Source organism: Colobus angolensis, unplaced genomic scaffold, assembly GCF_000951035.1.
Source record: "Colobus angolensis palliatus isolate OR3802 unplaced genomic scaffold, Cang.pa_1.0 Scaffold235, whole genome shotgun sequence".
NCBI classification, from domain to species: Eukaryota; Metazoa; Chordata; class Mammalia; order Primates; family Cercopithecidae; genus Colobus; species Colobus angolensis.
The window spans coordinates 4614095-4628696 of NW_012115544.1; the positions used below are offsets into that span (position 1 = coordinate 4614095).

The following is a 14602-nucleotide window of genomic DNA, read 5'->3' on the forward strand; positions in this document are numbered from 1 at the left end:
TTAGCCAGGATGGTCTTGATCTCCTGACCTCGTGATCCGCCCATCTCGGCCTCCCAAAGTGCTGGGATTACAGGCTTGAGCCACCGCGCCCAGCCTAATTTCTGTTTTAATTATTTAAAATTATTAACTCAAACCACCTAATAAGGACAGAATAAATTTAAATATATTAATGTAAAATTTATCCAACTATTGAATATTGGTCTGAAAACACTTATTCATGAAAGTGATAAATTTTTGGTTATCAGACTGGCAGACAGAACACATCTAAAACCACTACTGAAATGATACTTTATCTGTCAGAATCTGAGTGACAAGAAAATTAAAGGCCAGGTATGGTGGCTCATGCCTATAATCCCAACATTTTGGGAGGCCAATAAGGGAGGATCGCTTGAGGCCAGGGCAAAATAGGGACATCCTGTTTCTACAGAAGATTTTAAAATAAAATTTAAAAAAAGATAATAAAAAAGTAATAAAAATAATATTAAAAAGAAATGTTACTTGAAATCATCTTACTCGACAAATTAAGAAAGCACAGAATGGGGGAGGTTTGGGGCTGTTTTTATCTTTAATCAGGATACACGAATTCTAAAGCAAAAATAGGCAAGGGGCAGTGGCTCATGCTTATAATCTCAGCACTCTGGGAGTGTGAAGCCGGAGGATCTCTTGAAGCCAGAAGTTCGAGACCTGCCTGGGCAACAAAGCATGAGACCCCATCTCTTAAGAAAACAAACAAAAAAATTAGCTGGGTGCGGTGGTGTGTGCATGTAGTCCCAGCTACTTGGGAGGCTATAAGCAGAGTAGTACAAGGCTGCAGTGAGCTACAGTCACGCCACTGCATTCCAGCCCTGTCTGTAAAAGTCAGTCAATAAATAAGCAAAAACATGGTTTTGTTCTGAATTGTGACTGATGTGACTGAAATTTGTTGACTGGAAAATTAAAGTTTAGCTTGCCTTGAATTCTTGCATTGCTTCTAAACAGTTAAGAAGTTATGTATCAGGCTAGGTGCAGTGGCTCATGCCTGTAGTCCCAGCACTTTCAGAGGCTGAGGCGGAAGGATCACTTGAGCCTAGGAGTTTAAGACCTGCCTGGGTGACATAGTAAGACCTCATCTCGACAAAAAACTAAAAAAAAAAAAAAAAAAAAAAAAAAAAAAAAAGTGGTCCCAGCAACTCAGAAGGCGAGGCAGGAAGATTGCTTAAGCCCAGGTCAAGGCTGCAGTAAGCCATGATCACACCACCACACACCAGCCTGGGCAACTGAGCAAGACACTGTCTCACAAAAATAATAAAAGAAAGAAATTATCTATTAGAAACAAGGCTTAGTTGTAAACCCCTTTGAATTATGGGTAGCTATATATGAGGATGGGTGCTATTATACATACACATAACCCCTAAGTCAAATGGTTCTTAAGGAGAATATGTATCAGACATCCTTAGGACTTTTTCCAAAAGTCCCTATATCCCCAATGATACAACTATGGCTACAGAATCTCTGTGGTGTAGGAACTAGGTAAAGGTATTTTGAAACAGCTCCCCCCATGATGCTGATACATCCCTTATTAAGAACTATTACCAACGACAGTATTCTTATATCTGCATGTACTAGAAATAATTTTCTTACAAATGTAAAAATGTCACCTAACTGAAAAAAAATCATCTCACTTCCAAAGCAACCCTCCCCACATTACCTTTTCCTTCTCTCGGTTTCTTCTTTATACCTAACTCAGGAGACCCATTGGAAATTGGTGATTGCTGGGTCTTTGGTTTACGGCCAACTGAAAAAATAAGATATTGAAACCATACATTGAAAACAAGAAAAATATGAGAGGCACGATTAGCAGACTTTCTGATTACACATTATTCATTTAAATGGACACTCATTTGTAGATAAATATACTCTGTATGAAAAGCTGCTTCTAAAAGGAGTATTAAAAACACTTCTGTATTTTAGATTACAGCAGTAAGTAGTAATCTCTGTCATATACATTGGCAGAGCCTCGATTGCCATATACATTGGTCAGAGCCTTGATTTGCCAATCTTTTTTTTTTTTTCTCTCTCTCTTTTTTTTTTTGAGATGGAGTCTTGCTGGGTCGCCCAGGCTAGAGTGCAGTGGCACGATCTCGGCTCACTGCAACCTCTGCCTCCCAGGTTCAAGCAATTCTCCTGCCTCAGTCTCCCAAGTAGCTGGGACTACAGGCGCCCGCTACCACGCCCGGCCAATTTTTTGTATTTTTAGTAGAGACGGGGTTTCACCATATTAGCCAGATGGTCTCGATCTGACATCGTGATCCGTCCGCCTTGGCCTCCCAAAGTGCTGGGATTACAGGCATGAGCCACCATACATGGCCTTGCCAACCTTTTATATTAGTATAGCAATAGAAACAAATCCTAGTAAAAACTTAATTTGTTTTCTGTTCTATAGGATTGGGAGAAACAGCTTTAGCAACTTATTGCAGAAGATCTGATAATTTGCAAAGCCCTTTGAACTCAAATGAGGAAAAGTAAAAAATATCAAACACTCTCTACTGCTCTGGATCAGTTAATTCACCAGAATGTAAGCATAAGTGTTTCAATTTCCCCACTTCCACATGCAGATAGATACATTACAAGGGTAAAAAAACTTCCAAGTTATTTTTTATGTCTAATAAAGGTTTGTGTCCTTCCCTTTTGTTCCTCCTCATTTTTGCCATAAGGCTCTCTCAGATAGACTAGCATCCACAATGAATAGAAAAAGTAAGGGCTATATACGTTTCTACATGAAAGAGGATTAAGCCTGAATGAGCTACATTCAATCCCGAGCACAGATGGATGAACACTGGCAGGTGAGAGGCAGACTCAAGAAATAAATTGGAAATACTTAAGTATGCTGTATTTTAAAATCAAATACACACACACACACACACACACACATACACTTTTCTTTTTAAGAGATGGAGTCTCACTCTGTCACCCAGACTGGAGTGCAGTGGTGCGAACATAGCTCACTACAGCCTGGGTTCAAGCAATCCTCCCGCCTCAGCCCCCTAAGTAGCTGGGACTAAGGCATGCACCACCATGCCCGGCTAATTTTTATATTTTTTGTAGAGACGGCTTTTACCATGTTGCCCAGGCTGGTCTTGAACTCCTGAGCTCAGGCAATCTGCCCGCCTCAGCCTCCCAAAGTGCTGGGATTACAGACACGATCAAATATATTATTACTGATTTGGTGATTGTTCTACATCTGAGATTTCTGATGTCACTCTATTCTTCATTAGCAAACATTAGATTAATTATATTAATCTATATAATTAATTATATAAAGAGCTAATTAAAGCATTTGAACATCTGTATTTCAAAATGCACAGATATACTTTAGAATTCTGGTAATTCTAATCAAGAAGTCTGTTTGTAACAAAAAATAAAACAGAAAGTTCACTGGTCTCTGTTAGAATATAACTTAATTACTCAATTTAAATAATATTTATACATATGAATCCAACAGTAATAAAACTAACATCTTCAGCATCTCCTAAATTCTAGCACAAAAGCCCAATTTAGTAGACAAGTAGTGCAAAAAGGTTTAATTTATTTTCTCATAAAGTGGCACATCCAAAGTCATGTTCCTTGATAAATTTCCTTCGTAGGAAAATGGGTTCTATATTCATATTAACTTTTAGAACACCATATGCTATCTTCTCTTGGAAGATAGCAAGACACAATGTACATTAGTATATTAAAGGATCTCAAAAAAAAAAGAGGGACTGCTATTAAAAACTAACCTAAGTTTGCATATCCCAAATGTACTTAACCACAAAAATATAAATAATAAGGCTCTTACTCTTCATTGTCTCCCTTACAGTAATAAGTATAGACAGAATGGTTACATGTTATTTTTTTTTTTTTCTTTGAGACAGGGTCTCACTGTCACCCAGGCTGGAATGCAGTGGCACGATTATGGCTCACTGTAGCCTCCCAGGCTTAAGCGATCCTCCTGCCTCAGCCTCCCGAGTAGCTAGGACTACAAGCATGTGCCACCATACCTGGCTAATTTTTTTTAATTCCTTGAGATGAAGTCTCACTATGTTGCTCAGGCTGGTCTTAAACTCCTGAGCTCCAACAATCCTCCTGCCTCAGCCTCCCAAAGGGCTGGAATTACAGGCGTGAGCCACCACACCCAGGCATGTAATTTTTAAATGGTCATTAAGAGCTTTCACAGAAATAAATAGAATTGTATTAAATTGGCATTCCTAGTTTATAGAATATCACATCCTGGCTCCCTACATGGCCCCCGTTTTTCATGGTCTTTTCCATCTTCCTTTAAATGTGTGTGGGTTGTTTTGTTTTGTTTTGTTTTTTGAAACAGAGTCTTACTCTGTCACCCAGGCTGCAGTACACTGGTGTAATCTCAGCTCACTACAACCTCCACCTCTCAGGTTCAAGCGATTCTTCTGCCTCAGCCTCCTGAATAGCTAGGACTATAGGCATGCAACACCACGGTCAGCTAATTTTTGCATTTTTAGTAGAGACAGGGTTTCATTATGTTGACCAGGCTGGTCTTAAACTCCTGACCTCAAGTGATCTGCCCACCTGAGACCCCCAAAGTGCTGGGATTACAGGCATGAGCCATCGTGCCCAGCATTAAATCTAAACAAACATTTCTTAAGTATTTTGTGACAGCTCTCATTGGATGCAACCAGCCAAGTGCTATGTAGCAGGCAGTGGGTAAATAAGGCTATTTCTATGTATGCCTTTTGTTTTTAAATGATTACATCAGGAAGTAATTCTTCCTCCTAAATTCCTCATGTATACCTCTCTTGAGATGCATATAATCTATATGTATTGCAAGTGGGAAGTCACTGTCTTATTCTCATCTCCCTTACAACAATGACCACAGAATGGTACACACTGTGGCAATCTGAAACACTGTATTTAATGAATAAAAGGAAATACCATTATTTCAAATGCACCTTTATTTTTACCTTTATTTTACTCTAAAATGTGAAGAGTTAGAGAAGAAAGGAGAATTAGATGAGTACTCAATTACTTAGAATGTTGGCCGGGCGCGGTGGCTCAAGCCTGTAATCCCAGCACTTTGGGAGGCTGAGATGGGCGGATCACGAGGTCAGGAGATCGAGACCATCCTGGCCAACATGGTGAAACCCCATCTCTATTAAAAAATACAAAAAACTAGCCGGGCGACGTGGCGGGCGCCTGTAGTCCCAGCTACTCGGGAGGCTGAGGCAGGAGAATGGCGGGAACCTGGGAGGCGGAGCTTGCAGTGAGCTGAGATCCCGCCACTGCACTCCAGCCGGGGCGGCAGAGCGAGACTCCGCCTCAAAAAAAAAAAAAAAAAAAGAATGTCATTTCTTTCCAATTTTACCCTTGATTTCAACAGAAAAAGACTCACTTACTGCCCATGTCCTCATGATGTTGAAAATGTGCTATTGGGATGAGGGGAGCAGAAATTTCAGCAGAAGTCAAATAGTAAGTGGAAATGCTCTTTACCCACTGGTGAGTTTATGCTAATCAGAAGTCTCTATCAGCAATCTTAGTGTTTCAAAGCAGAAGGTATTAAGGTAAAAATAGCATGATATATAATAAATGATATATAATATATAGTATTATATTATATATCATACTATGTATCATATATTGTATATAGTATATGATATAAGTGATATATATAATATATACAGTATGACACACACATATATATATATCACTGTTTATTTAGGTTTTTTGACATAGGGTCTTGCTATGTTGCCCAGGTTGGCCTCAAACTCCTGGGCTCACGCAATCCTCTCACCTCCTGAGCAGCTGGGACTAAAGGTGTGTCTGGCTTTTTAAAAAATATCCATGAAAGCAAAAGAAGACAAGACTTTGTAAAATAAAGAATCTGTGTGTGTGTGTGTGTGTGTGGTTTTTTTTTAAGTAACCAAGTACCCATAAAAGGATCAATAAGGAGAAGATGGAGTAAGACAAGGTGCAGGGAATCTCTGATCTGCCTCCTGTGTGTCGAACACCTGTTAGATATCATTGTCAGACAATTATCCTCAAGCCTTACATACTAACTCCTTTAAACAATATGAGTATGTTAAAACACTAAATTAAAATCTCAATGTTGATTATTTAAGAATATCTAGTTAAGATAACATCAATCTTAAATCTACAGCATATACTATTTTCTATGTCCCTTGATGAGGAAAAAGGTAAGAAAAAAATTTTCACCTGCCTGTTCAGAAATGTATAAATATACTCTACCTTTTTTCTTTTTCATTGGTTCATGGCTATCTGGTGATGTTGGAATAGGAGAGGTATCCATTGGTTCAGACTCTTCAGTTGACACCTCCACTACAGTTTCTGTAATGACATCCGGCCTCATAGCAGCATGGATAAATTCTGGAGTTGATATACAAGGAGGAACAAACACTTCCACTATAAAAAAAAGTTGAAAAATTAAAATTTCCCACCCCCATCAATGTTTCTTATGTGGATAGTTCAATATTTAGAAGAGATGAGATTTATTAAGAATTAATCAAAGCAGGATAAGAGCTAATTTGCTGAATAGTCAATATGATTTAAACTATAAAAGGAAAATAAATGCAAGGAAAATCAACTTAAAGGGAAAATGTTAATTCTCTGGGTAAAGCAAGGACCATGAGTAGTCACCCCGCTCTTTCACACTTATACTTTCAAACTCAATGTAGAAAAATTCTAAACTATTCTAACAGTTGTGAAAGCATTTGAAAATAATAGTATAACAGTGAGTTAGTTAATAATTACTTTCTATCCACTTAGCCATCATTATTTTTTAACAGGTAATATGTGGCTCAAAATTTCAAAGATTTGTAAATATGTACTCAGTAAAACATAAGCACCTATAGTTCATTTTAGAATATGAAAAGGAAAACTTGGTCATTACAGACAAGAAATATTACCTTTCAGTATTTAAAGTTTTATTTAATGTAAGAGTCCTGATGTTTTAGTCACCAAAACAGTAGGTACAGATTGTTATCTTGTATTCTAGCACATACAATAATGTTGCTCTGGCTTCCTTTGAATATGCACAAATAACCAAGACAAGACATTTCTATTTCAATTAAGAGATACACTTAATACATACTATCTTAGATTAATAGATTGACCAAAAATGCTGCAAATTTATTCTCATATCTCTGAGTAATACACAGGATTCTATTAAAATTAAGAAGTATGGTTGCTCTCATGGTAAATCCCAACGAGAAGGTAAGCCAGTCTTTTTGTATCAAGTCAAATTAACATTTGGGCATTAAATTTAGAACAAATCAGAATTGTACAAAATGACTATCAAAGTTGTTCTTAAAGACTAAGAGGGACCACAAAAAAATAAAAACTCACAATCTGAAGGATGTGTGAAAAATATGGCAAAAGTTCCCTTCTCTCTCTACCATGTGTGGTTCTCTAGAGTTACTGCCTGTTTATCATTGAATAAAGGATTGAAAGTGGTCCTAACAGGCAACTGCTCCCATCTGTTATACTATGAAGGACTATGAAGGCTTATAACTTGCCTAGAATTAAGGCATTACAGTATAAATTACAGTATAAATAGCTATTTAATAAATATTTGTCTACCTATAGTGGGTATTTTCTGTATCATTTGTTATGAAAATTAAGTATTTAAGACTTGGAGGCCTTGACAAATAAAGTTCAATTACTGCTGTCATATATTCATGTGTAATGTATCTTTGAGAATTCCCAACAATCCCTTTGGATTAAAAAAACAAAACTTTATTTTAGACATATGAAGTAATATGACACGTTTAACTTAAGAATGAACAGTTTACATACCAGGACTTCTTGAATCCCTCAAGCAGGTAGGAGATTCCATATGAAGCAGGGCTTCAGCAGCTTCAATTGTCTTATCTGTACAGTGTGCATTACTGCTATGAACTGATGCTTCCACTGGAGGAAAAATAAGTTCTACTCAATTAAAAATACACTAAACACATGACTAAAACATATTACTAAGAAAAAAACATATTCACTCCTGAAAGAGAAATGAAAACTAAATAAATATAAAATAACACATGAGTTACTCTAAGCCATTGATATCTATTTGTCTATATAAATTACAGAAATAATTTTTAAAAAGCTAGTATCTACATTTTATAAAATGAATACTGATATAAAATGAATGTTGATTATAAAGTAACCAATGACATTGATTAGAAATTACTGAGAAGTTGGCCAGGTACAGTGGCTCACGCCTGTAATCCCAGCACTCTGGGAGGCCAAGGAGGGTAGATCACCTGAGGTCAGGAGTTAAAGACCAGCCTGACCGACATGGTGAAACCCTGTCTCTACCAAAAAACACAAAAATTAGCTGAGCGTGGTGGCACACACCTGTTAATTCCCAGCTACTCGAGAGGCTCAGGCTGGAGAATTGCTTGAACCCAGGAGGTAGAGGTTGCAGTGAGTCGAGATCGCACCACTGCACTCCAGCCTGGGCGACAGAGTGAGACTCTCAAAACAACAACTAAAGAAATTACTGAGAAGTTTCTGAATCTTACTCAAAGGAAAACAAAGAAAGATCCTTGAAATTTGAACCCTGCATCAATTTTAGGCCAATACTAACTTGTAGGAAGGGAAGAAGGGGCAGGGAGAGGCTGGTTGTAGATTAACAACCCTGTGAGGGCAATTACATATTTTGATGTATCATGCCAAGTTAATTTAATTTAATCAATTAATAAATTAATTTAATCAATTAATTCAATTCTTACAGACTCTCTTGAATGACTAAGCCCTCCATATCCAAGGGTTCCGCATCAGCAGATTCAACCAACCTCAGATTGAAAATATTGCGGGGGAGGGAGAGGCAATAAAAAAAATACAACAATTAAAAATACAATGTAAATACTACAGCATTTTGTATAAGGGACTTGATTGAGCATTCTAGGATTTCAGTAACTGCCAGGTGGAGGAGGCATCCTGGAACCAATACGGCTGCCTAAAGATGGATAACAACATGCATTAGATTTACCGCCAGAGTACTTGGGAACTTTCTTTAAAATTAACCTTGCTCTCTTCAGAACCTCAGTGGGTTTTAATCTAAGACTTTTTCTTAGAGTTTAGTCTTCCCACGAAGCCTTCAAATTCTACCACCTTTTGTATTTCTCTTCTTCTAGCACTTCCTTTATGCTTTGCTGATTATGTTACTTGTAAACAATGTGTACAGCAGTGGTTTGGGCTTTCAGGTCCAACAGCTTGGGTTCCAGTCTCTGCCACTTATTTCTGTTACCTGAGGTAAGCAACTTAATCTCTATCAAACTTCAATTTCCTCTTTCATAGGGCAATAATATGATAATTTCTTATCATTCCTATCAGACTGTAAACTTCTTGAGGTCTGGGGGGCGAGCTTAACCAATCCTTACATATGCCATGGTTCCCAACATAGACTTTTCATGGAGCAGACATGCAGATTTTTTTTTTTTTTAGACGGAGCCTCGCTCTGTTGCCCAGGCTGGAGTGCAGTGGCACGATCTCGGCTCACTGCAACCTCCACCTCTCAGGTTCAAGAGATTCTCCTGCCTCAGCCTCCTGAGTAGCTGAGATTACAGGCACATGCCACCACACCCGGCTAATCTTTGTATTTTTAGTACAGACGGGGCTTCACCATGTTGGCCAGGCTGGTTTCGAACTCCTGGTCTCAGGTGATACAACAGCCTTGGCCTCTCAAAGTGCTGGGATTACAGGCATGAGCCATCATGCCAGGCAGATATTTCTTTTATGTACTGAATTAAGGACAACCCACTGACCTTACAGGAAAATCAGCAATTCAAGAACAAATGTTATTATCTTAATAATATATTAATTTCACACCCTGATTTAAAATACTGAATAGTTATTTTGGTAAGAGGTTCTGAAACATGAATATTTAAGAGTCTCTAACTTGACAGATTTTTCTAAGCTGTCCCCTAAAGGAACTAAAAGTAAATGTTTATACAAATTTCATAAAGTCATATTACAAATTCATAAGCACTACACACTAACGATATGAATCCTTTAAAACTGTTTCCAGGAAACTTTTAATTGGGGGAAAAAATCCAGTTAGTCTCAAAGTTCCCTAAATGCTAAAGCCTCAGTCTTAAACAACAGTCATTTGGAAAGCATTTATTTCAAAAACCCAATGACTGTTTTACCACCTGTTGCACATCATCCACAAGGTACTGGGTCTCTCCAGTTGCTCTTTCCATTTATGGAAATCTGTTCAAAGCTAAATGGTTCCAGAGAGGCGGCCAAACCTCTAAGTAAATCTATCTTTAGGTGACCCTGCTTACTCTTATCTGCAGCTTCACTGAAGCAAAGGATTCAATCAGCCTGTGTAGTTCAACTTTAAGAAAACTTAGCATTATTAAGTATAAGATACATTATTATTCTCAATTATTTTTTTCAAAATGCCTCCCTACAATACTCACATACACTAAGAAAAAAAAACCTTGAAAAGCAAATTCTCCAGTTTTTAAAATTTATTCTAGCAAGCATTCTCTTTAAAGTCTGCTTGTGTTGCAGTTTAGCTCTTGTCTTAGGTGCTATTAATAAACTATCCTGGGTAAACTAATTCCTTATGTAATTATATTAAGACACACCCTAAAACTTTACCATATTAAAATCAGAGCTTCAAGTATTCAATAATAATACAGCAAGAGAATTTTACCAGATTTTTTAATGTTTCAGCTTATAAACAAAATGAAATTTGCCTAACAGTTACTTACATATTACGTGCCCTGAATTCTTAGGTAGTTTGAGGCACATTTTCAAAACTATGATTTTGTGTTATTAAAATTGTTATGTCAATGGAAGTTTCTTCTTCAAAGTGTAATTTTTGCACATATTTCTGACCTCGATGTCCCCTTCCCCGCTAAAATTCAACATAATATATCTCAGAAATATTTTATATTTAGAGTAAAATACATACACTTACTTAGAAAATTTACTCATTCATACTTTAAATTTAGGATGAGAACATAAAATAAACATAAATTACCTATGAAGTTATCAGCCAGAAGATCTAATACTCTATGTACAACTGACAAATGGTTGCTGATATTTACCATGTGCCCAGACCCTGTGCTATAAACCTGACACAAGTGTGAACAGATCTCCGGCCTCATGAAGCTTATACTACTATAGGTTGGGCATGCCCTTAGGACCAGAAGTGTTTCAGATTTCGAATTTAAAAACAATGTATCTGCACTATATATTTCCAGTTGAATATCCCAAATCTAAAAATCCAAAACGCTTTAATGAGCATTTCCTTTGAGTGTCACATCAGTGCTCAAAGTTTTGCATTTTAGAACGCTCCATCTATAGTTCAGAGAGCATCAAAAACACAAATGGAAGATATTTTGAAACTAAATAAAAATGTCAAATAAACTTACTTTGTAAGTTAAAAGCATGTTAAGAGGAACACTGATTACTTTTTTGCTGCTTACTAATTTTATCTCGTCATTTTTATTTACTAACTAAAATAATGCAAAACACAAAAATCTAAGAGCCTATTCTCAGATCAATTTATAATAATGTACTAATGCCAGTTTCCAAAACTTAACACATTTTGTAAAAGTGAGCACTATCTTTTTATTTTTGTTTACATAAGTAACTTTTTACAACAGAAATTTAAGAAATATTTCTCCTACTTGTTTCTATAATTCAAAAAAATGCTCTTTTGTTCAGATCAGTAATTCAAATAAAATTTCAGCTATAATTTTGCACATTTTTCGAATAAGCATGAATTTAACAGTGTTGTGCAATCAAAGTAAGAAAGCTACAAGCAAGAGCTGAAAAGTAGAATTCCTTATCTTACTTAAAACTTGACTTGCTGGTATCTTTCTATATCTACGAAATTTATGGAAAGAAAAAATAAATAACTCATTTTAAAAATAGAAACAATGGAGCTAAAAGTAGTCTGACAGGTATCATTTTCTAGTTACCACTGGTAGTGGGTATTGTTGGTCAATCCCCCTTGAAATAAATTTCAAGAACTGTTTTACTTTTTATTACAGTACCAAAAATAATATTTGCTCATACCTTCATTTAATATTGGTAAGTATCTTCTTGTTCCATTTCTATCTTTCTAATCAACTGGTGTTTGTATGGTACTGCAGACTATTCCAGACTCACTCAACAGCTGTTACAAAATACCAAACTTGGTAATTAAGTCTGACAAGAGGCATACCTCTCAGCTTTGCATAAGAGAATGCTGGCAATGGATCTAGTTCATAAAAATGTTCTCAAGTCAAAAATAAAATTTAGTAGCAATTTAGTTTGAGAGCAGTGAAAAAAAATTAGAAAACACTTCATTAGGTGATAGTGGTATTCCCCTATAAGCAACACTATAAACTAACAGTACAAGGTCTTCACTCAACTACAGTACTGATTTACCACTACTTATCCTCTAAAGCCCCAAAGCAATACCAGTAATAGGTAAATGAAGAATACAAATGAATGCAATGAAAAGGTGGAAAAGGTAATTAAAGGTCTGGAACACTCCATCTTTACCTTTTCCCCCTTGACTTTTTAATCAATATACTTGCATTATAAAGTATAAAAAGAAAAACAGAATGGCTTTTCTTTTTTTCAACACTCTCGGAGGGGGAGAGCAAACTGCCCTCTGCAAGATGAAATCAACCAGAAATTATTTTCTAAACCAGAGCTGTCTGATAAAAATAAAAGCCACATATAATTTTAAATTTTCCAGTAGCTACATTTGTAAAAGCAAAGGAGAAATTAATACCTTCATTTAACCCAGGACATTGAATATTTTATTTCAATGTGTAATCAATATAAGGAAGTTTCCCACTGCTTGTTTTTGAGTTTAAATTAATTAAAATTTAAAAGTGAGTTTCTTAGCTACATTTTAAGTACTCAGATACATGTGGCTAGTGGCTTCCATATAGTACAGACCTAAAGAACACTGTAATTCAGCTATCCTCCCAACCTTTTTTATCAGAGGACACTTTTACACTCAAAATACTGAAGACCTCAAAGAGATTTTATCTGTATTTATCATATTTGAAATTACAAAGAAAACTTCAAAATTATTAATTCATTTAAAATAATACACCCATTACTGCAAACACAAGTAATATTTTTTATGAAAAATAACTTTTTTGAGACAAGGTCTCGCTCTGTTGGTGGTTCACTGTAGCTTAGACTTCCTGGCTGTGATCCTCCCACTTCAGCCTCTCAGGTAGCTGGCACCACAGGCATGCACCAGCACAACCAGCTATTTTTATTTTTTTTAAGTGACGGAGGTCTCAGTATGTCATCCAGGCTGGTCTCAAACTCCCAGGCTCAAGAGATCCTCTTGCCTTGGCTTCCCAAAGTGCTGGGATTACAGGCATGAATCACCATGCCTGGCCAAAAATAACTTTAAAAAAACAAAAAGTGAGTAACTTTGTTTTATATATTTTTGCAAATCCTACTATACTTGATTTAGTAGAAGGCAGGTGGATTCTCCTTCCTCTTTCAATCTATTGGAATAACCCATCTATACACAGCTCCTAACTCCTCCTTACACTTTTGAAAGTGAAAAGGTAAATAATGTCTTAGTATTATTTTCAAAACAATTTTGTCTTTACAGATCCTGTGAAAGGCTCTTGGGACTCCCGGAATCCAGGTCAGAGCGTTTGGTTTTTGAGAAGCGCAGCTGTACTTCATCATCGACTGTAATTAATAACAACCAAATTCTATCCCCAAGCTTATATAAGTTTTAGCTTCTAAACATAAACATCAGTGTATAGATGACAAATTATGATTTGAGGCTGGGAGCTGTGGCTCACGTCTGTAATTCCAGCACTTTGGGAGGCCAAGGTGGGTGGATCACCTGAGGTCAGGATTTCAAGATCAGCCTGGCCAACACGGTAAAACCCCGTTTCTACTAAAAATACAAAAATTAGCCGGGCGTAGTGGCTCACGCCTGTAATCCCAGCTACTTGGGAGGCTGAAGTGGGAGAATCACTTGAACCTGGAAGGCAGAGGTGAGCAAAGATTGTACCACTGCACTCCAGGCTGGGCGACAGAGCAAGGCTCCATCTTGAAAAATAAAATAAATAATAATAAGAAAGAAAAATTACGATTCTATAAGTTAAACAGTATTTGTCTACTCACATATAAAGAGTTTTTAAAAAGCTTTTCTTAAGCCTGTCTTTGCATCTTTTTGAACATTTTGCTATAGATGTCACAAGGAATCAATCATTTTACACAATTATCAAACACGAGGAGTCATTTTAAATAGTTACCAAAAACATTCTGCTGCCTGCCCTTCTCCACCAACCAAATTTGTTTCTAAAATAGTTTTATGTTGAATGATTCTGACTGGCTATTTACACACGGACTGATGTGACCATGTAACTCAGTTTTTACATGAATTTTAGTACCAATGCTGCAATGATTTGTGAAGGGTAATTTCTTAAATTCCTTTGCAAATGAGCTTTTTTTTTTTTTTTGAGCCCGGGGCTGGAGTGCAGTGGCACGATCTCTGCTCACCGCAAGCTCCGCCTCCCAGGTTCACGCCATTCTCCTGCCTCAGCTTCCCGAGTAGCTGGGACTACAGGCGCCCGTCACCACGCCCAGCTAATTTTTT

At 36.8% G+C, this 14602-nt stretch overlaps 1 protein-coding gene across 5 annotated transcripts in view; it reads right to left on the reverse strand.

The window, feature by feature from the left end:
* The window catches only part of ELF2 (E74-like factor 2 (ets domain transcription factor)), a 126897-nt gene that overhangs the window by 8195 nt on the left and 104100 nt on the right, over positions 1–14602 (reverse strand). For 2 of the 5 annotated variants that reach the window (XM_011944641.1, XM_011944642.1), the window contains 3 exons: positions 7807–7920; positions 6241–6414; positions 1688–1774 (listed from right to left, as the gene is read on the reverse strand). In XM_011944641.1, coding sequence (XP_011800031.1) covers positions 1688–1774; positions 6241–6414; positions 7807–7920 — 375 coding nt within the window. The remainder of the gene's footprint in view (positions 1–1687; positions 1775–6240; positions 6415–7806; positions 7921–14602) is intronic. The other 3 variants (XM_011944643.1, XM_011944645.1, XM_011944644.1) reach the window with 3 other exon arrangements.